At 36.6% G+C, this 24,988-nt stretch overlaps 1 protein-coding gene across 1 annotated transcript; it reads right to left on the bottom strand.

Moving 5' to 3' along the window:
- Positions 1–838: 838 nt before the first annotated feature.
- On the bottom strand, positions 839–3,730 carry LOC108485319 (uncharacterized). The gene is made up of 3 exons (XM_017789137.1): positions 1,756–3,730; positions 1,461–1,713; positions 839–995 (listed from the first exon to the last, which is right to left on the bottom strand). The coding sequence occupies exons 1-3, from the start codon at positions 3,728–3,730 to the stop codon at positions 839–841; spliced, it is 2,385 nt and encodes a 794-aa protein (XP_017644626.1).
- Positions 3,731–24,988: the final 21,258 nt, after the last annotated feature.

Raw genomic sequence — 24,988 nt, 5'->3', positions numbered from 1 at the left:
TTCCCTTATCACTGACCACGAAACCAAGTAACTTCCCGGACCTAGCTCCAAAGGTGCATTTTGACAGATTGAGCTTTAATTGGAACTTTCTCAACCTCAGAAACAATTTCCTCAAAACTCACACATGCTCCTCTTGAGTTCGGGATTTCGCAATCATGTCGTCAACATAGACCTCGATCTCCTTATGCATCATGTCATGAAACAAGGTTACCATGGCTCTTTGATACGTTGCTCCCGCATTCTTTAACCCGAATGGCATCACCTTGTAGCAAAATGTCCCCCATAAGGTTATGAAGGTGGTTTTTTCCATGTCTTCTGGATGCATCTTAATCTGATTGTACCAAGAGAACCCATCCATGAAGGAGAACAGTGAATAACCCACCGTATTATCCACTAGGGTGTCAATGTGAGGCAACGGAAAGTTATCCTTTGGGCTGGCCTTGTTTAGATATATGTAATCTACACACATCCTCACTTTTCCATCTTTCTTAGGGACAGGGACGACGTTGGCCATCCACTCCAAGTAATTAACCACCTGTAAGAAGCCAGCATCAAACTGCTTTTTGACTTCTTCCTTTATTTTCATTACTACATCGGGTCTCATTCTTCGGAGCTTCTGCTGAACTGGCTTGCACTCTTCTTTTGTGAGGACACGATGTACTGCGATATCGATACTTAAATCGGGCATATCCTGGTACGACCATGCGAAGACATCTTTAAATTCTTGCAATAGTTCAATGAGGTCCTGTCTTGTCCTCTTGCTCACACAAGTGCCAACTTTCACCTCCTTCCTTTCTTTCAAGGTTACATTTTCGATTGTTTCCTTGTGAGGCAGAATCTACTTCTCTTCCCGCTCCGCCATCCTTAACAAGTCTGGAGATAAACCACAATCTTCGTCATCTTCAAAATCCTGAGATCCCTCAGAGTACATATCTTGCTCAAAAGGAGATTCTGGATTCATATTAGCATTGCTCATAATGTTGGCATCCGGGGGCCTATTACGGGTGCAAGAAAAATACCCAAAGAAAATAAAATGAATAATTGTTTTGTATGGTATGATCGTGTATGGAATGAAAGAAGGAAAAAATAGTCGCTCAAGCTAAAATATGAAAATGCATTTTTTTATTGAAATTAATGTTTGAACATGAGTCTAATTCACAAAAGATTCTTATTGTCCCTAGGCTAGAAGATAACAAGTGGGTTTTGAATATTACTCTGTGTTATCTCTAAAGATTACAGGAATTTCTTCCACAGTCCAGTTATTCAAAACACTCCCAGACTCATACGGTCAAATGCCCGATAAATTCCTTTCCATTGCTTCATCTTCAAACGTGGCATTGATGTTCTAAATTCCCATCACATCCTCGACCATTCCTTCTTTTATCCTTTCCTGTGTAGAATGAATAAACCCTATAGATACAAATATTTGGGAAATATGGGGGAAGCTCATCGGTTCCCACCTGACTTTTGTCCCACTCAATCTCGCTCTTTGTTGTTCTTGTTTCCTTTCAAACTCCTTCTTCACTTTGCTTGCATCTGGCCTGAATCCCAAACCGAAGTGATCCCACTTGCCAACCAAGACTGGCACTCTAACTTGTCCATGGAGGTTCCTCCCAAGTCCTCTACCAGGTAACGCCCCTTTCCCAACTGTCAGCTGCAGGCTTATTTTCGTAGCCCCTGATATCTTAGGTATCAGAATCCTGCTTCCTTCAGCTATAAATGTTGCGTTTACAAACTCTAACTATCGAAATAAACATTCAACCGCTTCGTTGTCATTCTCTATGTAGGGTGCATCACTGGTAACTGACGCAATAATGTCCTCCTCCGCATTTATTATTATTAGCTGACCCTCAGTAACCATCTTTAGCTTCTGGTGCAGCGAGGATGGCACTGCCCCATCTGAGTGAATCCAAGGTCTTCCTAATAGACAGTTATAGGAAGGCTTAATATCCATCACGAAGAAATCTACCTCGTACGTGTTTGGGCCAATCTGAAGAGGTACTTCTATCCTTCCCATTACTTTCCTTTCTCTGCCATCAAATGCTCTTACTATGTTCTGACACGTCTTCATATGGAAACTGTCTATAGGTAAATGGTTTAATGTAGCCCAAAGCAACACGTTTAATACGGACCCATTATCAACTAGTACTCCGGGTAGCGTATACCCCTTGCAACGTGTAGTGACATGCAGAGCCTTAGTAGACCCCCTACCCCTTGGCGGTATCTCATCATCGCTGAAGGAGATGAAATTGTCAGCGCTTATGTTACTGACGAGACGGTCCAATTTGTTAACCGAAATGTCATCCGCAACATAGGTTTCGTTCAACACTTTCATCAATGCGTTGCGGTGGACCTCCGAATTTAATAGCAGAGCCAATACGGATATGCGATTCGGTTGTTGGTGTAGTTGTTCCACAATACTATACTCGCTGTGTTTTAGGAACTTCAAGAACTCATTGGCTTCATTTTCCATTACTGGCTTATTAACCAGTGGTTCTGATCTCTCTACTTCTTGCTTGAGCATGACGGGTTTCCTTTTTGCTGGTTCGGCTTCTGTGTTTGGCGTGTTAATCGAACCCTCCTTCTCTGAAACTGCTATACTACAGTTATAATTCCAAGGCACCCTATGGCTATCTTTATAAGGGGAAGCTGTTGGCTTCTGGATTATAACTCTTGGTGTAACTCTTGCTTCTACTTCACTAACTCTAGGCTTCGAAATAATTATCACTGGACGGCTGGCTCTGCAGCCTTCTTCACTTGACTCTCCTCCTAGAGAGCATACATCCTCTTCTTCGACAGACTCGAGGAACTCCAATTCCTTATTATCCATTAGACCCTGTACTAGGGCCCTGAACTCAATACAATTCTGGATCTTGTGATCTTTCTCATGATGGAACTCACAGTAATTCCGTGTATCTTGGATTTTATCCCCCAACTCCTGCAGGACTAAACCTCTTTTCTGCATTTCCTTCCAAACTAGCTTCAATGGGGTTCTCACCTCCGCGATATTTAGCTTGACTTTCCTCCCCATATTCTCAATTATCGCATTTACCCCTTTATCAGTATGACTAGGCAACGGATTTCCTGTACCAGGTGTATCATCGAATTTTACAACACCTGCTTTGATAAACCTTTCCACGCACCTTTTGAACAAGGTACAGTTTTTTATCGAGTGCCCCGTAATCCCTGCATGGTATTCGCGCTGAGTATTTACGTCGTACCACTTAGGGTATGAGGCCTGCAACGGCTCTAAGTGGAAAAGAGCCACTACATGTGCATTAAACAGACTTTTGTATAACTCCCTATACGTCACTGGTATGGGAGTGAATTGAAACTTCTCTGTATTATTTCTCGTGTTAGGCTCCCGCCTTGGTGAGGCCTGCTGGCCTGTGACTATCGCCCTTGACTGATTAACAGTGGCAAGTTTTGCGTAGCCTGAGCTCACATTACCTACTTCATTCTCTCTTTTCTTCGGGGCTAACCTTCTCGTGTTCTCCCCAAATTCTATCTTACCCGATCTTATGGCATTTTCTATCATTTCGCCAGACATTACTATGTCCGCGAAACTCTTGGTTGTGTTGCCTAACATGTGAGTAATGAAAGGCGCCTTCAATGTATTGATGAAGAGCATGGTTATTTCTTTTTCTAGCAACGGTGGTTGGACCTGTGTAGCGACCTCTCTCCATCTCTGAGTATATTGCCGGAAGCTTTCGTTTGGCTTCTTTTCCATATTCTAGAGTGTGATCCGGTCAGGTGCTATATCTGTTAAATGGCCGTACTGCTTCATGAAGGCCTGGGCTAGGTCCTTCCATGACTTGACTTGGGTCCTACTCAATTGATTGTACCATTTCGCTGCAGCCCCACTCAAACTATCCTGAAAACAATGGATCAATAGTTGGTCGTTGTTGACATACCCCGTCATCCTTCGACAAAACATCGTAATGTGAGCCTCAGGGCAGCTGGTTCCGTTATATCTTTCAAACTCTGACATTTTAAACTTTGGGGGAAGTACTAAGTCCAGGACCAAACTCAGTTCCTTTGCATCGATTCCGCTGTAATGATAGCATTCTCTAACTCCTTGAACTTTTCCTCCAACCATTTGCATCGATCCTCAAATTGTTTTGGGACCTCAGCCTTTGTCTTTTCCACCTTTGCTGCGTCGTTGAAGTCAGAGACATGAGGGTTTGCCAGATTATCTCCAGGGTTGGTGCTCGATCCTGCTGGGAAGTTTGCTGGTGCCGAGGTACCAGTTTGATAAAGAGGTTGGACATTAACAGACACCCTTGGTGGTTGTGTTTGCATGTTCATTGGCACAAAACTTGTAGGACAAGCGGAATCCTCATTGTCATTTCCCGTGTCCACCATAGGGCCTTTTCCTTTGTTAGACCCTCCTTCAAACAGCTGTGTCAGCTGGCTTATCATGTTGTTTTGTGATTCCAGCATGTTTCTCTGGGACTCCAGCATTTGGTCTCTCATTTCCTGTTGGATCTTAGCCAGCTGCTCTTGCATCTCCTTTTGCATTTACTCAAACCTTTGATCTATATCCTTTGTTTTCCTTCGAGTGTACTACCGGTGTTCCAGGGTAACTAGATAAATGGCCGCTAATTAATAGGGTTCTTTTGTGTATATGATGTTATGCGATGCAATGCAATACAATGCAAATGCATGATATGAATGCAAAAAAGGTGTCAATTTAATTCATTTTATTTAGAATAACTTTATTAAAAGACAAAATCCTTTACATAAAAATAGACTATATATACGGCCTAGCCCTTATGCCCAGAGCTCTAACCTTTTTAAGAAGTTCAGCCAGCTCTTGACCTCGGTTCGACACTGACTCATACCTTACACTCAATACATCAGCAGGGACTACTAGGATTTGTAAATGTTCTGCCACTTCTCGAATCTGAACTATAGCTTCTCTCATGAGGTGATCTCTATCTCGAACCTTATTCTGAGACCGGTGAAGTTGCTCCTCCAGTTGCTCACTATTTGCTTCTAGTGATTCAATTCGGTATTCACAATCCTGTAGCGCAGGCCCAAGTTCTTCTATCTTCCCCTTCAGATTCTCGATCTCACTTAAGCCAGCCTTTAATTCCATTACAGAGTTACGACTACGATGCTAATGCAATGTCTTCTCTAACTCTATTATTCGAGCTCTTAACGTTTCATTTTCGCTTTGGCTCTCTGATGTAGTTCTTTTCAGGGCTTCCTCTCGTGCTCGAGCATCACAGAACCTCCTCTTCCATTGATCGGCCTTAGACTTTTCTTCTTGGATTTCTTGTTGCCATTGCTTTGATTTTTTCCCAACCCGACAGTTCTCATCGACATATGCAGCTCCTTGTAATCATTCTTCAGACTGTCCAAGTCTTCTTCAGCTTTCCTTTTCCCCTTTCTCAATTTCTCGGCGTCTAATTTCTGGACGCCAATGCCCAATTTTAGATATACCTTCTCCTCCTAGAGTTGCTCTATCTTTTTCCCCAACTCTGAACTTCTCTTCTAAAAATCCTATTTTATAATTTCCAATTTGGAGAGAACTACTCGCAGATACTCCTCTATCGGTTGAGAACCTTCTAAACTCGGCCCAGGGATATTGTCATTAACTCGTCTACTCAACCATCCATCATACTCAGGACTCGTTATTGGATCTGTAGCCAACCTTTCCATTCGACGAGTTTGATTCCAAGCATTAGAAATCTCTTTAACCCTTTTCTTGTAGTCTCCCTTATACGAATACTCACATTGAGCAAGCCTATGGGTTACCGGTATGAACTGTCTTGCTGCATATTACCTAAGCACGAGCAAGGGAGCATATCCAATGGCTCCCCAGATCCCAAGCAAAGGGACCCAATCGAAACTCCTACATCGAAAAAGAATTTTGTTAGGCATCCACCATGGTGCTTTCCACTCAATGTCCTCTCCTTGGAGATTTTGCAGGAGCGCGATCCAGTTTTCTTCCGATATGTCATCCTTTCTAAGTGTAGCTGCTATCTCCTTTAATGGGGAATAATTCCCAAAGAAAGCTCAATAATGACCTTTGTCTATTTTCCAAAAATGACTGTGAAACCATACTAACAATAACTGTGCACACCCTATAAATCTGCCTTCGTCGGTCCTTCTACACGCGTTCAAGGACCTGAATGTCTCAGCTAAAATTGCAGGAACTGGTGTGACTCCCTTGTCAAGTCGGTCGAATAGATCCGTGACCGCCTTATCAACATATCCCAATACCTTAGGGAAGAGCATCAACTCGTAGATACTCAAGGCAAAGACGTCAACTTTCTTCTTCATATTAGGATGCGTTAGGCTCAAATCTCGCAAATTCTTCCACGGGATGCACTTACACTCCCCTTTTTGCTTGATCCTTACTGTAACCCACTGTTCGGTCATTCCAGTAATATTCATTAGCTTTTTCCAAAATGCCGAAACATAAGTAGCTTTCGAATAGGCCTTATTGACTTGAACCTTCGGACAATTTAATAAAGCTGTATACTCCTCCACCGTGGGTACTAAATCCACCCTCTCAAACGTGAAGTAACTATATGCAGGGTTCCAATACTGAGCAAGGGCCCTGAATAAATGTTCGTCTATTTCGATATCAAATAGGTACGGTAGATCTCCATAGTTGCAGTAGAACAATTGTTTAGCCTCATCATCCCACTGATCCCATATCTCCTTCAATTCCTAATGATTATTTTGAGTCACGCTAATGTGAGTGTAATCCCATAACTCAGATTTATACCCCTCGCTAGGCTGTCTCCCTTCTCCAATTGTGTTATCTCTGACCATTCATGGACAGCCGCATTATTTTCTACCTTATCAAGGAATTTGTCCCCCATGACGAGCTTTCTAATTCAGAAAATTGAACACGAATTAACACCTTTTAAATGTGGAATGACATGCAAATATGGTAAAACAAAACACAGCAAGTTAGTATCATATATCAGAAACATAACTCAAAGTAAAGAAAATAGAAACAAGCACCTATTGGGGGTAATCACTATGGTTTAGCGTAGTTCTTCCAAAGGTGGGCCCTTAGGGCTCCTCTATATGTGGTTTGGTTCTAGAGTTGAGGTACCTAAACCAGCAGATTCCTCGATCCTCACCCATTATAGGCTCATATAGACCGAGTTCAGTTCAGGGGGATACATTTCCCTATGGTTGCACGGAGGTGAAAACCTCACGAAGACATAGGTACGAATGTATCCCGAAAGCGATCCACTATCCTGCACAGAGGTGAAAACCTCACGAATGAAATAGCTTCTCACTCCCACTTAAGAGGTGTGACCACAATGGTCATGCAATGCATTGACAGAAGATATAAAAGAACTTTGGAAAAAAATGCCGAAAAAACATAACACCAAACAGATGAAATGCAATAAGAGGATCGTAGACTTAAAACCAAGTTCAACTTTCGACAAAAGACAAAAAGTAATCAAATCGCGACTCAACTCTCTTATAAATCCCCAGCGGAGTTGCCAAGCTGTGGAAACCATTTTTAAGTTTTGAAAAACATGGATCGACTTTAAAAATATGGAGTCGCCACCAATCCTTTTTGAGGAGTGATTGGGCCACCCTAAAAATGATCGTTTTAACAAAACATTTGGGCCTATTAAAACAATAATTTTTTTGGTCTGCTAAGTTTGAGAAAATGGGTTCGGGAGTCGGTTACATACGAGGAAGGATTAGCACCCTCGTAACGCCCAAAAATTGGTACCTATTTGATTAGTTAATGTCTTGGTGTCAAAATTTGAAAAGACTTTAGCGTACGATCCTTTTATTTAAAAGAAAACCGAAATAAATTGGATAAAATGTAAAGACCTACTCATCTCGAAGGAGGAAAATGCCATATCCAGTAAGTTAGGGTCTAACATTTCAGACCTTCGGGACTAAGTTGGTCTTTGATTTTCAAAATTCATGGATGAAGGTTCAAGAGAAGGATATTCGGTCCTCCGGGACTCATGAAAAATTAGAACTCAGTAAGTTAGAGCTCAATCTCTCAGAACTCCCAAATACCGAAGGTTGCCTTAATTTTGGAAATCACTATCCTCAATATAACGCGATGCCACACGCAGTAAGTTAGGGTGCAACGTCCCAAATTTCAAGAATAGGTTTTTATTTGAACCTCATACAATTAGATTTAAGAAGGGTACTCGATTATTTAGGTTCAATGAGGAAAATTGGAACCCAGTAAGTTAGGGCACAATCCTCCCGAGGATCCTAAATATCGAATATTGCCTTTATTTTGAAAACAATCGAGGATAAATCTTTGAATAAAAATGAATTTGGGGCGGTTGAAACTTAACAAAAAAATGATAACATGCAATATGAAAATAGCAAGATAATAATAAACTTGACAAAGGTATATATTAATACCTAGAATATAGTGAATATAAGGAAAATCAACAATAATTATAACAATAGTAATAAATATAATAACATAACAAACATAGCAAGAAAGATATTAACGATACGAAAATGCATAATAGAAGTGAAAATAATATGTCGAATGATGATGTATATATAGAGTGATAATAGTAAAGTTAAAATAATAATGCTAAATTAGTGAAAGTGAAAATAATAAATAATAATAATTTAATATAAAAATATTCGATAAAAAAACTATGGTATATAAAAATAAGAAAAATAATATAGTTGGTCTATTAATAATTATATTGAAAAAAACTTTAGCAAAAAATATATACATATAAAAATTATAAATAATAATAGTAAAATAATAGTAGTAAACGGTAAATAAAATAATAAATAAAATATGATAAATAAAATATAATAAGCATAATAAACTATATTTACAATTATTAACTTTTAATAAAAATATATATAAAAAAATTAACATAAGTAGTACAGAAAAATGATTATTAGTAAAAACAAAAATAATATAACAAATAATGTAATAAATATCATGATAATTTATACATAAAATAATTAGTTTTACTTTAAAATATATATATACAAAGCATATAACAAATATATAAATAAATAAATAATATAATAATGTGAAACATAACTCAAATTGATTAAATTAAATGAAAATAAAAAAAATTAAAATGATATAATGAGTATAATAAATAATAGTGTAAAAAATAATATAATAAATGATAGGAAAATAACTAAAAAATGATAGTAAAAAAATAAAATAGTAATAATAGATTAATAATAATACCAAAAAAAATTAATTTTGTGATAAAAGTGTCTAAAATAAACAAAATAGGGCTTAATTGGAATCAAAACGGGAGTTCTGGGGTAAAACATAAATAAAAGGGGAAGGGAGGACCACATTGGAGCGCGCGTGAAGCAAGGGTGCTTAAAAATGTAATTTACCCAAATTCCTGAACCTAGCATTTAATATGGACCAAATTAAAAGCTGCACAAAATTGCTGGGCTAAATTAAAAAATAAAAGTGAAGCAGATTTGGGCAGCAAGAAAATGCACGGGGATTTAGTGCGCAAATTGACCCTTTAAGGGCAAAACGCGTGGGCCTCACTACTTTACAAACAAGAAACCCCTTACCCCCCGAAGCAATATCCTACAATCAAAGGAAAAGAAAAGGTCTCAGCCCCTCTCCTTCTGCTAAGGCGCAGTAAGCGCCCATCATTGTGACTCTCTCTCCACTCGCAAGCCGCAACGGCGGTCGGAGAACAGGTAAGGCCCCCCTCGATTTCCCCTTTGAGTCTTTGTTTTATTTTTTAAAGTAAAAGAGGAAAGAAAAAAGATTCGTAACAGTAAAAAAAAAATAGAGGAAAAAAACTATCATCACCTTGTTTCTATTTGTTTGAACGAAAATTACACTCAAAGATTTCCGTATTTTTTTGATTTCCAAAAAAAAAAAAGAATCCCCTTTTACAGCTTTTCGTATGGGTTTTATAGCCTAAGGAAATAAACCGAAAAAAGCAAGTCTCCTTTTGTTACTGTGCTTCTTGTTGTTTTCTGTTGTAGGTATAGTTGCGAAAACCTCGGAATCGCGAGGCGTGGCGGAGTGGGACGCTGGTGAGAGGCGTGCGGCGCAAGGGCTCAAGCAACAGCCTTGGGTTTCTGTTTGTTTGGGCCTTGTTTGGGTTTATATTTGGGCCTATGTTTCTTGTATTGGGTCATGGCATAAATTAGTTGGGCTGTGTAGTGTTTTTGGGTTTGGGTTTGTGAGCTTTGGGCCCGGGCATAAATTTGGTCCTACAATATATTTTGTTCTTTTTGATTTAGTACTTAAAGTTTTCGAAATTAAATATTTTAATCATTCTAAGATGATGTGGGCTTTTTTTTATTGGTTTAGTAATAAAATTAATTCGTTAATGTTTACCCATTCTATCAATTTGATCCTAAATACAAGAAATTCAACAAATTTAACTCTTAACATTTATAAAACTTGTCATTTTCGTTCTAATTCTAAAGAATTCAATAAATTTAGCCCTCAATATTTATAAAATTTGTCAATTTAGTCATAACTCTAAAAGTTTTAAAAATGTTTTTTTTTTATAAAAAAATCATTTTAGCCATATATAATCGACTAACTAGTGATGGCAACAGGGCAGGGCATGATGGTTTTTTGTTCACCCTGACTTGATCCGATGCTTTATCGTCATGCTTTGACCCCAAAAAATTTAACCAGCTACGAGCTCAAACTCAAAATTTAATAGTATACCCAACTCTGATCCGATCTGATTTGACCTGAGTTCAAATTTTTTTTTTTTAGTTTTTTTGTAAATTTGTGTTTAATTAAAAAAATAAAATGAAAGGTTGTGGCACCAATTATTATTAGATTTGCTTAATGATTTATCTCTAGAATTGTGTGCTAATATATATATTTACACAAATATTGTGATCACATCATAGAAGAAAAAAGAAGGAACAAAGATTTCTTTAGTAGCTTATTAAATTAAGAAAATAGAAAATGGGGGAAATAACCTTACAACGGTGGAAGGGGACTAGCATAGAGCTAGTAGAATGAGACTAGTAGTGATACTTTTTGGGGATTTTTAATTTAATTAATATTAAATATGTGTGGAGGGTAATTTTGTAAATATCCTAAGGAGGGGTGAGCGGTTTTATTCTAAACCTGACCTCAACTTGACTATTTTTAAAAATCAACTCACTCGCCTCGACCCCCAACTTCAATAAAAAACTCAACTCTATCTGGTCAGATTCAGGTTTTTTTTTTCCATCCAAATGCCTAACCCATGTAAGATATTAAAATAAGAAAAAAAATATCCTCTTTCAAGTCACTTGCAAAATAGCTCTAAAAAGTTAGGATAAAAAAAACACACACACACACACACACACACACAAAAGATCCAAAAGAATATAAAAGGCATTAAAAATGTTATATGTGTTATGAATATCCTATTAAGTGGATGTCCATCATGATAAAAATAAAGTTTTGATGTATTTTAAATTCTAATAGTTATTAGAATTAAATCTCTACTTCTTTTATATTTATTATGCTTATACATAAAGACTCTGATAAAACATTGTAATCATCCTTTTTTATCAATAAAGTACATTCTCTATTGCTTTCATATTTTCTTTGTTCTTTATTCTCTCCATCTCTCTTTATTTTATAACACGTTATCAGCATGATTTTCAAATTTTTTTTCTAAACCCACCTCGTTCTTATTTTTCATTTGACACCCCCCAAAAAAATTGAAACCCATACCTGAATTGCTTTCTATCCTTTTCTAATCCCCCGTTGAATTACTTTCATTATTTATCTAACCTAGCATTCAAATTGGTTGCTTGGATACCCAAAATGATGAAAAAAGAGGGGTTCAAACTTGTGTAGCGATTTGCTTAAAGTTCTTGGGAGGAATCGAATTTAATTTCTCTATCGACTTAAGGTAATCCTAAATTTTATATCACAAATTATTTTATGTTATTTCCTATTTTTTTCTTAAATACATTAGTATAAATACATTTGACAAATAATACGATTACTACTATTTTATTAATACTTTTTTAGTGATTATAATGTCAAATCTTGCCAAACTTGAATTTGTCGCCTTAGACATCCCAGACAAAAATTATTTGTCATGGGTGTTAGATTCTGAAATTCATCTAGATGCTAAAGGTCTAGGGAATACTATAATAGCAAATAAAGAAACATCTAATCAAGACAAGGTAAAAGCAATGATTTTTATTTGTCATCATCTACATGAAGGATTAAAATTGGAATATCTCACTGTGAAAGACTCTCTTGAGTTGTGGAAAAAATTGAAAGAAAGATTTGACCATAAGAAAACGGCAATCCTCCCTAAAGCTTGTCATGATTGGATGCACTTATGGTTGCAAGATTTTAAGACTGTAAATGAATACAGTTTAGAACTTTTCAAAATTAGTTCTCAACTGAAATTATGTGGAGAAAACATAACTGATAAGGATTTGCTAGAGAAAACATTTTCAACCTTTCATGCTACTAATGTGCTCCTATAGCAGCAATACCGTGAAAAAGGTTTTAAAAAATATTCTGAATTAATTTCATGCCTTTTAGTGGCTGAACAAAATAATGAGTTGTTGATGAAAAACCATAGAATTTGTCCCACTAGTACTGCACCAGTCTTGAAGTGAATGTTGTAGTACACAATAAATATGAAAATGAAAAATATAAGGTCGCAATTGTGGTCGTGGTCGTGGACGTAGTGGGGAACGTGGTCGAGGACGTACTAGTAACCGCTATCATGGTGTTCATAATAGTGGTATTTCTAACCACTAAAAAAAATAGCAATGAAGGATAAGAAAGAGGTGGTCAAAATTGTAACACCCAAAACCCGACCTAGACGTTATGGCCGAATCTGGTGATGTCACAAGAAATGAGTTTTGAAAACCGTGTTGACTTGGTAGACCATCAATATTTAAAATTTACTAAAACCACAAATTAGTTAGTTTCCTTACCAAAACTTATTACAGCAGAAGCCTTAATCGTTATAGTTTGAAAACGTAGTCGTGTTCTTAGGAGAACCTTTGTTGGCGTAAAAACCGTCGTTTTAATAACTTAATTTTATCGAAGTAATTAAATTGGTAAACAATCCAAAAATAAACAGTTAAAAACTTAACAGTCCAGAGAGTCCCAAAAAATTACAAATTCTCAAATAAATCTAAAAAAAGAATTGAAATAATCATAAATGCTAAGTTTAACAGTTATACAGATGAATGGTCACTGCTGAGTCTTTACTGCACCGATCCGTCTAAGTCTGTGGATTACCTGAATAGAATTAGACAAACAAAGGTGAGTTTACGTAAACTCTGTGTGTAACCCAACAAAAATAGGCATGTAATATGAACAAAATCATACACAGTCAGATACAGATACAGTTTTGGGCTCAGGCCCATTTCAGATACAGAAAACAGAATTAGATAATCAGAATCCTACTCCCATCCTCTACACACCATCTCCAACCATCCCAACACACTATATGGGGTTAAAAACACCCAGCCAACCCTACACACCATATTGTGCCATTACACATATCAGATAAAGTGCAGCCAAGCTGCCAGTGTGACAGCCCAAAATTGACCCTAGTCGGAATGTGGTTTCGGGACCACAAAACCGAGGCATAAAAATAATTTAAAATTTATTTTGATGCCTATAATATGTGTATGCTCATGTATGACATTTTTTGATGATTGATTTAGTGTTATAAAGGTGAATTCCACTAGAAAGGACTTAGTAGTGAACTTTGAAAGTACGATAGGGAAATGTGTGATGACTAATTAAAGCATGCATGCAAAATAATGGACTTGCATGTCAAATTCCCACTTTTATAGGTGGTGGCCGGCCATGACATGGGTTATGGGCAAAGAAAACATGTTGAAACATGTTTTGTTAATGGAGCATGAAAGAAATGATTAATAATTAGATGTGGGAAGAGAAACAAAAAAAAATGTGTGTGAGAGTGTAGCATTCCCCCCCCCCATTGCCGTGCAACTAAGAAGGAAAACAAAAAATTTTTGTTCATCCTTGTTCTCTCCTTTTTGGCCGAAAATACTAAGGGGAAGAAGAGATTTTTGCTTCATTTTATTTGTTTAGAAGAGATCTAGAAGGAGATTTGGCTAAACTTGCACCAAGATTAAGGTATGTATGAGGTTGTGTCATGAGATTCATGCATGTTTTAGTTGCCAACTTGATGTTCATGTTAGCCATGGTTCAAATCCTTGTTATGCCATGGAAGTGGTATTTGGTCAAAGTTGATATTGTGATAAAGCCATTGCATGCTAAGTGTGAAGCTTGATGATGATGCATGCAATGATGGATTGTCTACTCTTGAAATTTCTTTGTAGCCATCTTGAGTAAGACATTGAGTTTTCTTTTGTTTAACCATGATTGAAGTTGAAAGGGCATGATTGTGATGTATTCGCCATGATGCATTCATGAGCATGGTTCATGCTTCTTGCATGTTAGTTAAAATTTGTGTTTTGGACTGACTAGGGACACCTTGAAATTGACCATGCACATATATGTATATATATGTTTGCACATGATGTTTTGGTTATGAAGTAAGTGATGAATATGTTTGTTTAAAGAAGAAAATGTTGAAGAATGCTTGTGAAATTGCAAGTACATTCGCCTAGTACACATATGATGTGGAAATCTTGGAATTTATTGTTGAATTGGTGCAAGTATGACTAAGTATATTCGGCCTTAGGTAGCCTATTGATGGCCTTAGCTTTTCCTTGATGCTTGAATGAATTGTATTGAATTGCTTGATGTAGTATAAAATGTGCATGACCATTGTGTATTCAAGCTAAAGGGTGGCCATATGACCATTTAAACTCCTTGTCATATTCGCCATAAGCTAGCATAATGAGGTTTTAATAAATTGAATTTGTTTGAATTAGCTCAAGAGCTTAGAGGGCCACAATTGGACAAGGGAAGGAAAAAGTGATCGATAGTCAGTAAAAGCCGTTCGACAACATCCGAGGTAAGTCCTCAAGAAGTGACCCTACTTGAATTATGTGAAATGAAATATGGATGTATAATGATTATTGATTTATGTGTGTATGAGTATTTTAATGATACCCGGCTAAGTCCCAAGGCGATTATGCTAGTGATTACATTTGTGTTTGAGCCTTAGTAACGAAAATGAAACATGAATGTCTAATGATTATTGATGTATGTGTGCATGAGCAATTGAATGATATCCGGCTAAGTCCCGACGACATTTATGCTGGAAATTACATCCGGTTAAGACCAAGGCAATTGTGCTAGTGGCTACATCCGGCTAAGACCAAGGCATTCGTGCGAAGTCGTTCTATCCGGCTAAGACCAAGGCATTCGTGCACGTGGTTATATCCGGTTGTATTCAAGAAGCTTGGGCTGGAGGTGAGTGTTGGCTGCTGTAATAAATTCCATTAGTACGCTCGAAAAGCCCAAAGAATAAGGTATGATTATATGTGCATTGGAAAAGTCGACATGCTTGAGCAACATTCGCTCAATCGACTAACAATTTCAGCTATTGAATTGGTTGATACCTTGTGAAAGTATATAATGTTGAAGTGTGAAGTAAGAATGATTATTTGAATGTGTATTAATGAAATGATGCATTTGGCTATGTGAATGTATTGCTTTAATTAAAGCTGATTTTATTCCTTGAGACTTACTAAGCATAAAAATGCTTACCCGTTGCTTTGGCTCTCTGTTTTATAGATTTTGCTCGATAGCAATCGGATTCGGATCATTAAAGTCGAAGTCATCTACACTATCAAAGCCTCCATTTTGGTATAAATTTTTGGTTGAACTTTGAAATGACATGTATAGGACTACCCCTTGTTGGTTCAAATATGTTGTGATGTATATGTGTACGGCCATGCGAAAATGGCTCGTAAAAGTGAAGTACGAACTTAGACTATTTGCGGTTTGTATATATATATATGGTGTCATGATGTGATTATGGATTGGAAATGGGAGTGTTGGTCACATGATCAGCCATTGGTATGGCTAAAATGATCATATGTGAACCCATGTATGGCAAGACTAGTTGGTTCATGGAGACTACAAAATAGGTAAGACCTACCTTAAAAACAGATGCTGCCAGCTGCAGTGACGTGAATGTGAAAAATCACCAAAAATTGTAGGAATGGTATTAAATAGTGAATAAGCTATGTAAATGAACCTTGATGAGTCTACTTTCATATGGAAGAAACGAAAGGGTCGTAGGATCACATGTTAAGAGATATTAAAGCTATTGTGAGACAGGGCCAGAACGGTTTCTGGGTCCCCTGTTGCAACTTTAAAAATTTACTATAAATTATCCAGAAAGAATTAGGAGTCATGCATTATATTTACAGATTCCATTTTGAGTCTAGTTTCATTAGAAACAAACGGCACCAGTATTAAAGCCCTGTACAGAGAGATATTCAAGTTGTAACGCGCGGAGGTCAGAGCAGTTGATCCCTGTAACATGGGTGACTTTAACTAATAAACTGTACCAATTGGCCTGACCAAAAATTCTAGAAATAAATAAATGGATGGATATATGAGTCTAAATTCAGGGAAAATTTACGAAACCAGTTTCCGAGTTTTGAAACTCGAGATATGATTTTTAAGGCGACGGTGACGCAGTTTTCCAGCCTAACTGGAAATGTCAATTGGTGGGCGAAATATGTGGATTTGGCTTGTTAACCCCTCGTGTCCGACACCGGCGATGGTCTCGGGTTCGGGGTGTTACAGCCAGATAATAGGCGATGATTGCCGTACAGAACACTTCCTCCGCAGATAAATCTTGCCCCAAAATAGATGCAGATAACAGATACAGAATTACAGAATAAACATGCTTAACATACTTATGTACAGATAATAGACATGCTTACCCAGTACAATCAGACATATATTTAGTATCTGTAACACCCCTTACCCATACCTAGTGCTGGGACAGGGTAATAGGTGTTACCGATTATCAAACAATGCAAGCAAACATTTCTTGGTTATGGAATTTTGTTCCAAATTAAAACTTTCCATAGTACACCTTAATGTCCCTACTATGAGCCTACGAGGCTCCAAACACACTTTAAATTTAATTCGGGATTAATCTGTACACATTAGGAAACTTTATAAAATTTCAAGTAGACAAGGGCACATGCCCGTGTGGAAGGGTCACATGCCCCTGTGTCTTTTTAACGTGGGCATGTTGAAGGCCTGTGTGACTCACACGACCTGAACATATCGGGACACACTCGTGTCCCTATCCTGTGTAGATTTATTTTTCTATTCAAACCTACAGGCGCCTGTGTCCATGGCCCGTGTCCCTCACACGGCCATGACACGCTCATGTCTCAGCCCGTGTACAAAAACCTTGACATTCTGTTTCTGATGTCAGCAATCAATTAAGGGCACACGGCCAAGGCATACACCTGTGTATTAGGCTGTGTCCTCCACACGATTGAGACGTACGGCCGTGTCTCTATCCGAGTGTTCACTACCATACATACTGACTTGTAAAATTGAGGTGTAGGGGACACACGGCCGGACTACACACCCGTGGGGCAAGCCGTGTGTCACACACGGTTTAGACACACGCCCGTGTGTCTTCCTGTGTGGACAAAAACAAGGCTATTTACCAAGCCTTTTTGCCACCCTTTCCTGCACCAACCTACACAATGTCAAGCAATAACCAATCCAAACATAAATACACATAACCAAACAGCCACAACTATGAAAATCTTTATCAAATGCATTCAATAAAAACCAATATTAGCCAACATTAATGGCTTATACAAAATGAATACTACATCCATCATATGAGCCAACATTTGTGGCTAAATTAACATGATGCTAAACAAAAGTTCAAGTCCCTATATATGCCATATTCAAAATATTTAAACTAGCTATATCAAAAGCTTCAGGTGATAGTGTGATCAATGCATCCAATGTCCCTTGATTCCCGATACTAACTTTGTGGAACTATAAGAAAAATAGAAAAGAGAGGGAGTAAGCATAAAGCTTAGTAATGCATATAAATAAGTAAAAACATCAACCATGAATATTATAAATCAACATAACATTCTTGAGTGAACAAAGATAAATATCACCACATGCTTTTACATTACAAGTATAAGCCAAAGATTACAATATCGTCCCAAAATCATTTCCATAGCTAGAACTTACTCATATCATTCTTATCACCAAGGTAACATAACTAGACTCATATCTCATGAGTTTCGAATAAGAACCTATACCACTCACAACATAATAATATCATCCCATATCATTGTCATAAGCTTTTAAAATAACCCGTGAAACCATTTGAAATACTAAAGGATATCTGACAAGCTTTACACAAGAGGGTGAATTTGTCGATGCCATGTCCCAGACATGGTCTTACACTGGCTCTCATAATGTGGCCGATGCCATGTCCCAAACTTGGTCTTACACTAGCGCACATATTAATGCCGATGCCATGTTCCAAACATGGTCTTATATTGGCTCTCATAATGTGGCCGATGCCATGTCCCAAACATGGTCTTATACTAGCTCTCATCTTAATACCAATGCCATGTCCCAGACATGGTCTTACACTGGCTCTCATAATGTGGCTGATGCCATGTCCTAAACATGGTCTTACACTGGCTCTCAGAATATGGACGCCATGTCCCAGACATGGTCTTACACTAGCGCACATATCAATGCCGATGCTATGTTCCAAACATGGTCTTACACTGGCTCTGATAATGTGGCTGATGCCATGTCCCAGACATGGTCTTACACTAGCACGCATGTCACCCAAATGTCATGTCATGGATATCCAATCTATTCCTAGGTTCAATCGGGACCCTACTACATTAAATTTCATCATGCATTTTCAACCATATTACGCAAAATTAATCATTCAACACATAATAATGATAAAGTTACCTTAGTTACGTGCAACTTACCTCGGTATGCAAAAAGTGGACGACTAATTAGTTTTAGTCTACCTGCTAGGCCTTCCCCCGGTCTAGGCCCAAATTTTGTATTTCTTGATCTAAAATGATAAAAATTCACTAATTTAATAATCATATAATCAATGCATTTCATAATTCATATTTTGGAAAAATGACCATTTTACCCCTAGACTTTTATAAAATTACAATTTTACCCTTAGGCTCGTAAATCAATTTTTATCGTATTTACTCATTAACCAAGCTTAGACAAAAGTACTTTAAGCCTATAGCATCTCAAAATTTCAATTATTTCACACATTTACCACATAATTTATAACTTATGCAAAATGGTCCCTAGTTAGGGTTTTCATGAAAATCCTTTTACAAAAGTTGTTTATTTAACAACCAAGGTTCATTTTCTTCCATAAAAATTCAGCAAAAAAATGAATACTCTCACAGAAAAACCCTATACTTTCAACTATTTTGCAAAATAGTCCCCTCATTAGCTAGATTATGATACAAGGGTCCCAAAAGTACAAAAATTATCAAGAAAAGTTATCAAAATCACTTACTTATGAGAGAACTTAATGGCTGAAAGTTTCAAGCTTCAAAAACCCCTTTCTTGCTGAAATTTTCGGTGGAGAAGATGAATGGTAAAAAAGATGAAGTCCTTTTGTTTTATTTTATCTTATTTCTAGTCAAAATTAGCTGCCAACTTCACCTAATTTTGACTTTTTGGTTTTCTTTATCCCTATGGCCGGCCATGCCATTAATAAAGGCCTATTTGCTCTTTAAAGACCCTTAATTGTTGTTCTCTAGCTATTTGACATCCTTATCTAATGAAATAAAACTTTTTTCGCTTGTGCGATTTAGTCCTTTTTCGCAATTAAGCATGTAATCGTGAAAATTATTTCATCAAAATTTTCGTGCACTCATATAAACATGCTATAACACATAAATTAATATTAAAAAATAATTTCTCCAACCTTGGGTTAGTGGTTCTGAAACCACTGTTTCGACTAGGCCCAAAACTTGGTTGTTACAGTATCCTACTCAGATCAGTTATCAGAATTCCATCGTATACAGAATATGGTTTATTTAGCCCTTGGCGACCCTACAGTTGGCCTATGGTCAATCAAAGTGACCCGCGCGACCCTAGGAAAAATTACAGAAATATGGGCCCACATGCCCGTGTGGCTTGCCTATGTAGGGCCACACGCACGACCCCACTCGAACCACCATATAGTCATGTCTTGTGCATGACCATGCCTACATCAATCACACGGCCATGTTCTCACACACGGCCTTTCACACAGGTGACCACACACCCGTGTGGTGTCGACAATAAGGTTTTTCGGCTTTTGTCGACATTTGTTTTTCTGTGTTTCGGGTATACACCTGGTACGTTTTCGATGCAAAAACACTTCTAAGAGGACCAGCACCTAAAATCAGAATACCCAACACCTTTTAGTGACTAAAATATAGTTAATTAAACTAAATCAATTGATGCCCAAAACTCACCACCGTAAAAATCAACCTTACTTAAAGAGCTAAACTATTGAAGCGTCAACCCCTACCTCACCGCCTTCTGCTATGCCATAGAATCCATCGATTGCAACCATTAATCAGCCATCAAAAGGTTGGCCCAAAATTCCAAAACCAAAAGTTAGCAAAAACCCAACTTACTTACCAAGCCAATTAATGAACATCGTGAAACGCAATACGAACAAATTTGGCACAGATTAAAGGGGAAGAATACGAAAGGAAGGAATAGAGAAAGAAGCAAAAAATCACGTCAAAAACTTTGAGGAAAGAAGCCAAAATTTTGAAAAATAAAATTAAGAAAAAGAAAAGAAAATATGATAACATTTCCCTTAGTTTTCTCCCACTAACCCATCAAATCACAACCTCCTGAGACTTTTAACCCTACTGAAACTCCAATGGATAATCAAGTAAAAATATATCTTCCATGCTCACGCAAGGATTCAAACACAGGACCCCCAACACACCAACTCCCTTACCACTTGAACCAATGGGCTCATTCTGATATGAAATTACAAGCAATTAAAAATATCACTAAACAGAGATAAGACTTTGATAAAAAAAATAACAAAATTTGTCAAGGGTGAGACTTGAATCCAAGACCTCTCACACACACCTAGAACACTTAACCACTAAAGCAGATACACACTTGTGTCAGATTTTATAAAAGCAGAAATAAATTATTTTAGGCGTTACAAAAATAATCCTTTAAAGGTTATTAAGAATTTATGTTACCGATGTGGCATGAGGGGGCATTGGGCACGTACCTGTCATACGTCTGAACATTTAGTGAAACTTTATCAAGCATCTATTAAAGGGAAGAAAAATAATATTGAGACAAATTTTATATCCAAAAATGATGGAATGGAGGCAAAAGAGGAAGCTGATGCAATTCATGGCCTTAATGATATAACTCACCTTGATGTAACAGATTTCTTTGAGAACCATTAGAAAAGTCGGCGTTATTTTAGCATTTTATATTGTTTTTATGTATGTTTCAAATAGTTGGTGTTATTATGTTATTTTAAATATGTTTATTTTCTTGATTAAAAAAGTTTATTTATATACTTTGCAAGTTATACATATTTAATAAATATTTGAAGCGTTTCTAATGCTATATTTTATTTATTTTTATGAAGAATATCAATGATCAACAAAATTTTGTTGGATCCAAAATCAATGGAGACATATGTCTTGTTGATAGTGCTACAAGACATACGATACTCAAAGAGAAAAAATAATTTTCTCATTTAACAATAAGTGATGCTGATATTAATACAATCTCGAGTAGTTCAAAACTTATTCAAGGCTCTGGGAGAGCAATTATATTATTACCTAAATGTACAAAATTTGTCATTGGTGATGCTTTATTTTCCACTAAGTCTCAAAGAAATTCATTGAGTTTTAAAGATATTTGTATTAATGGATATCATATTGAGACTATGAATGAGAAAAATATTGAATATCTATATATTACAAATGTTGAATGTGGAAACAAATATGTTTTGGAAAGACTACCTGCTTTTTGATCATGTTTATGTTATACACATATTAGTGCAATTAAGGCACGCGTTATTACAAACCAGAAGTTTGTAGAACCACATACTTTTACTATTTGGCATGACCAGTTAAGCCATCCCGAATCTATTATGATGCAAAAAATAATTGAGAATTTAATTGGGTGCCCATTAAAGAACCAAAAGATTCTTGAATTCAAATATTTCTCTTATGATGCTTGCTCTCAAAGTAAACTAATTATTAGACCATCACCAGCTAAAGTTGGGATTAAATCTCCTGCATTTCTGGAATGTATTCAAGGTGATATATGTGGGCCTATTCATCCACCACGTGGATCATTTAGATATTTTATGATATTGATAGATGCATCTTGTAGATGGTCACATGTATGTTTATTATCGACTCGCAACATAGCGTTTGCGAGACTACTAGCTCAAATAATTAGATTAAGAGCATAATTTCCAGATTATGCAATAAAAACTATCAGTCTTGATAATGCTAGTGAGTTTACATTTCAAGCTTTCAATGATTATTGCATGTCAATTGGGATAAAAGTTGAACATCTTGGAGCTCATGTTCACACACAAAATGTTTTAGCTAATCATTCATGAAACGCCTTCAACTGCCATTACTTATGAGAACAAAGCTCCCTATTACAGCTTGGGGATATGCTATTTTGCATGCAGCAGCACTTATAAGCATTAGGCCAACAAGTTATAATAAATACTCCCTATTGCAATCAGTTTTTGGTCAGGAGCCAAATATTTCCCATTTTAGAATTTTTGGATGTGCAGTATATGTTCCAATTGCCCCACCACAACAAACAAAGATGGGTCCTCAGAGGAGGTTGAGAATATATGTTGGTTATGAATATCCTTCTATAATTAAGTATGTTGAACCATTAACTGGAGATTTATTTACTGTACGATTTGTTGATTGTTACTTTAATGAAACAATATTCCCAACATTAGGGGGAGAAAAAATACAGTTGGTAAAAGAAATTATATGGAATGGATCACCATTATCTCAATTAGATCCTCATACAAGTTAACGTGAACAATAAGTTCAAAGGATCATACATTTGCAAAACATCACCAATCAACTGCCAGATTCATTTACCAACCTAAAGAGAATTGCAAAGTCTCACATACCCGCTGAAATGCTCCAATACGAATTCATATCCCAATAGGACAAACTGTTAGTGCAAAAGAAACTAATCCATGCCTAAAGCGTGAAACACCAGTTGGTTCCAAAGATAAAAATCCTTGTAACAGGAAATGAGCAAATACCCAAGGTGATTATATTATGGAGACAAGTTCCCAAGAAGAGGCAAAATATGTAACTAATTATAATCATAAAACCCTAGAAGGGATTCAGGTACCTGAAGATGATGATAACGAAGAGATCTCGATAAGTTATGCCACTTTAAGGAAAAGATGGAATCGAAAAATATAGTTGTCGACAACAATTTTGCATATAATGTTGCTATTGAAGTAGAAAAAGAAAATGATGATCCTGAGCCTAAATCTATTGATGAATGTAGAAATAGAAAAGATTGGCCAAAATGGAAAGATGCAATTCAAGCGGAATTGAATGCACTTTCTAAACGTGAGGTTTTTGGACATTTAGTCCAAACACCTAAAGGTGTAAAGCCGGTAGGATATAAATAGGTATTTGTGCAAAAACGAAATGAAAAAAATGAAGTCATAAGATATAAAGCACGACTTGTAGCACAAGGAAATTCGTAAAGGCCCGACATTGATTATAGAGAGACATATTCTCCTGTGGTGGATGCAATCATGTTTAGATATCTTATTAGTTTGATAGTACGTGAAAAACTTGACATGCATCTAATGGATGTTGTTACAACCTATTTGTATGGCACACTTGATAGTGAAAATTATATGAAAATCCCTGAAGGATTGAAAATCCTAGAAGGATATAGAGTTTCTCAGGAAAATTGTCTGATCAGATTAAAGAAAAGTTTATATGGATTAAAATAATCTAGACGTATGTGGTGCAATCTTCTTGGTAAATACTTGTTAAAAGAAGGTTACAAAAATGATCCAATTTGTCCATGTGTCTTTATAAAATGGTTTGTATCAATTTTTTTGATAATTTCTATTTATGTTGATGACCTAAATATTATTAGAACTCCTAAAGAGCTCCAAAATATAGTAAATTGTTTAAAGAAAGAATTTGAGATGAAAGATCTTGGAAAAACAAAGTTTTGTCTTGGCTTACAAATCGAGCATTTAAAAGATGGAATTCATGTTCATCAATCAACTTATATGGAAAAGATATTAAAGAAATTTTCCATGGATAAAGCACACCTATTAAGTACTTCTATGGTTCTACGATCATTAGATGTGAATAAAGATCAATTTCATCCTTACGAGGATGGTGAAGAGATTCTTGGTCTCGAAGTACCATATTTAAGTGCCTTAGGGGCATTGATGTATCTTACAAACAATACAAGACCTAATATAGCTTTTGTTGTAAACTTGTTAGCAAGATTTAGTTCTTCTCCAACACGTAGACATTGGAATGTAATTAAATATGTATTCAGATATCTCAGAGGGGCTATTGATAAGGGGTTATTTTATTCAAATGATTCAAAATCCCTACTAGTCGGTTATGCCGATGCTAGATACTTATCGGATCCATATAAATGTCAATCTCAAATAGGAAATTTATTTACATGTGGGGGTACTGCTATATCATGGCGTTCAACAAAGCAAACATTAGCTGCTACTTCTTCAAATGATGCAGAAAGAATTGCAATGCGTGAGGCAAGTCGGGAGTGTATTTGGATAAGATTATTGACCCAACATATCCAAAAGATATGTAATTTGCCTTTACAGGAAAAGATGCCAACTATCTTATATGAAGATAATGCAACATGTATAGCTCAATTGAAGGGTGGTTATATCAAAGGTGACAGAACGAAACATATTTCACCAAAATTATTCTTCACCCATGATCTTGAGAAAAGAGGTGATATAAATGTTAAACAAATTCCTTCTTGTGGGAATTTAATAGATCTTTTTACTAAGGCATTGTC

This window comes from Gossypium arboreum, chromosome 2 (genome assembly GCF_025698485.1).
Source record: "Gossypium arboreum isolate Shixiya-1 chromosome 2, ASM2569848v2, whole genome shotgun sequence".
Classification (NCBI taxonomy): domain Eukaryota; kingdom Viridiplantae; phylum Streptophyta; class Magnoliopsida; order Malvales; family Malvaceae; genus Gossypium; species Gossypium arboreum.
This window is presented reverse-complemented; position numbering and strand designations above follow the sequence as displayed.

Coding starts and splice junctions, on each gene's coding strand:
- LOC108485319 (XM_017789137.1), bottom strand. CDS start 3,730: ATGGAAAAGAAGCCAAACGAAAGCTTCCGGCAATATACTCAGAGATGG. Junction 1,714..1,755: donor TGACAACGAAGCGGTTGAAT/GTTTATTTCGAT, acceptor CAACATTTATAG/CTGAAGGAAGCAGGATTCTG. Junction 996..1,460: donor TTGAGTGGGACAAAAGTCAG/GTGGGAACCGAT, acceptor CACCCGTAATAG/GCCCCCGGATGCCAACATTA.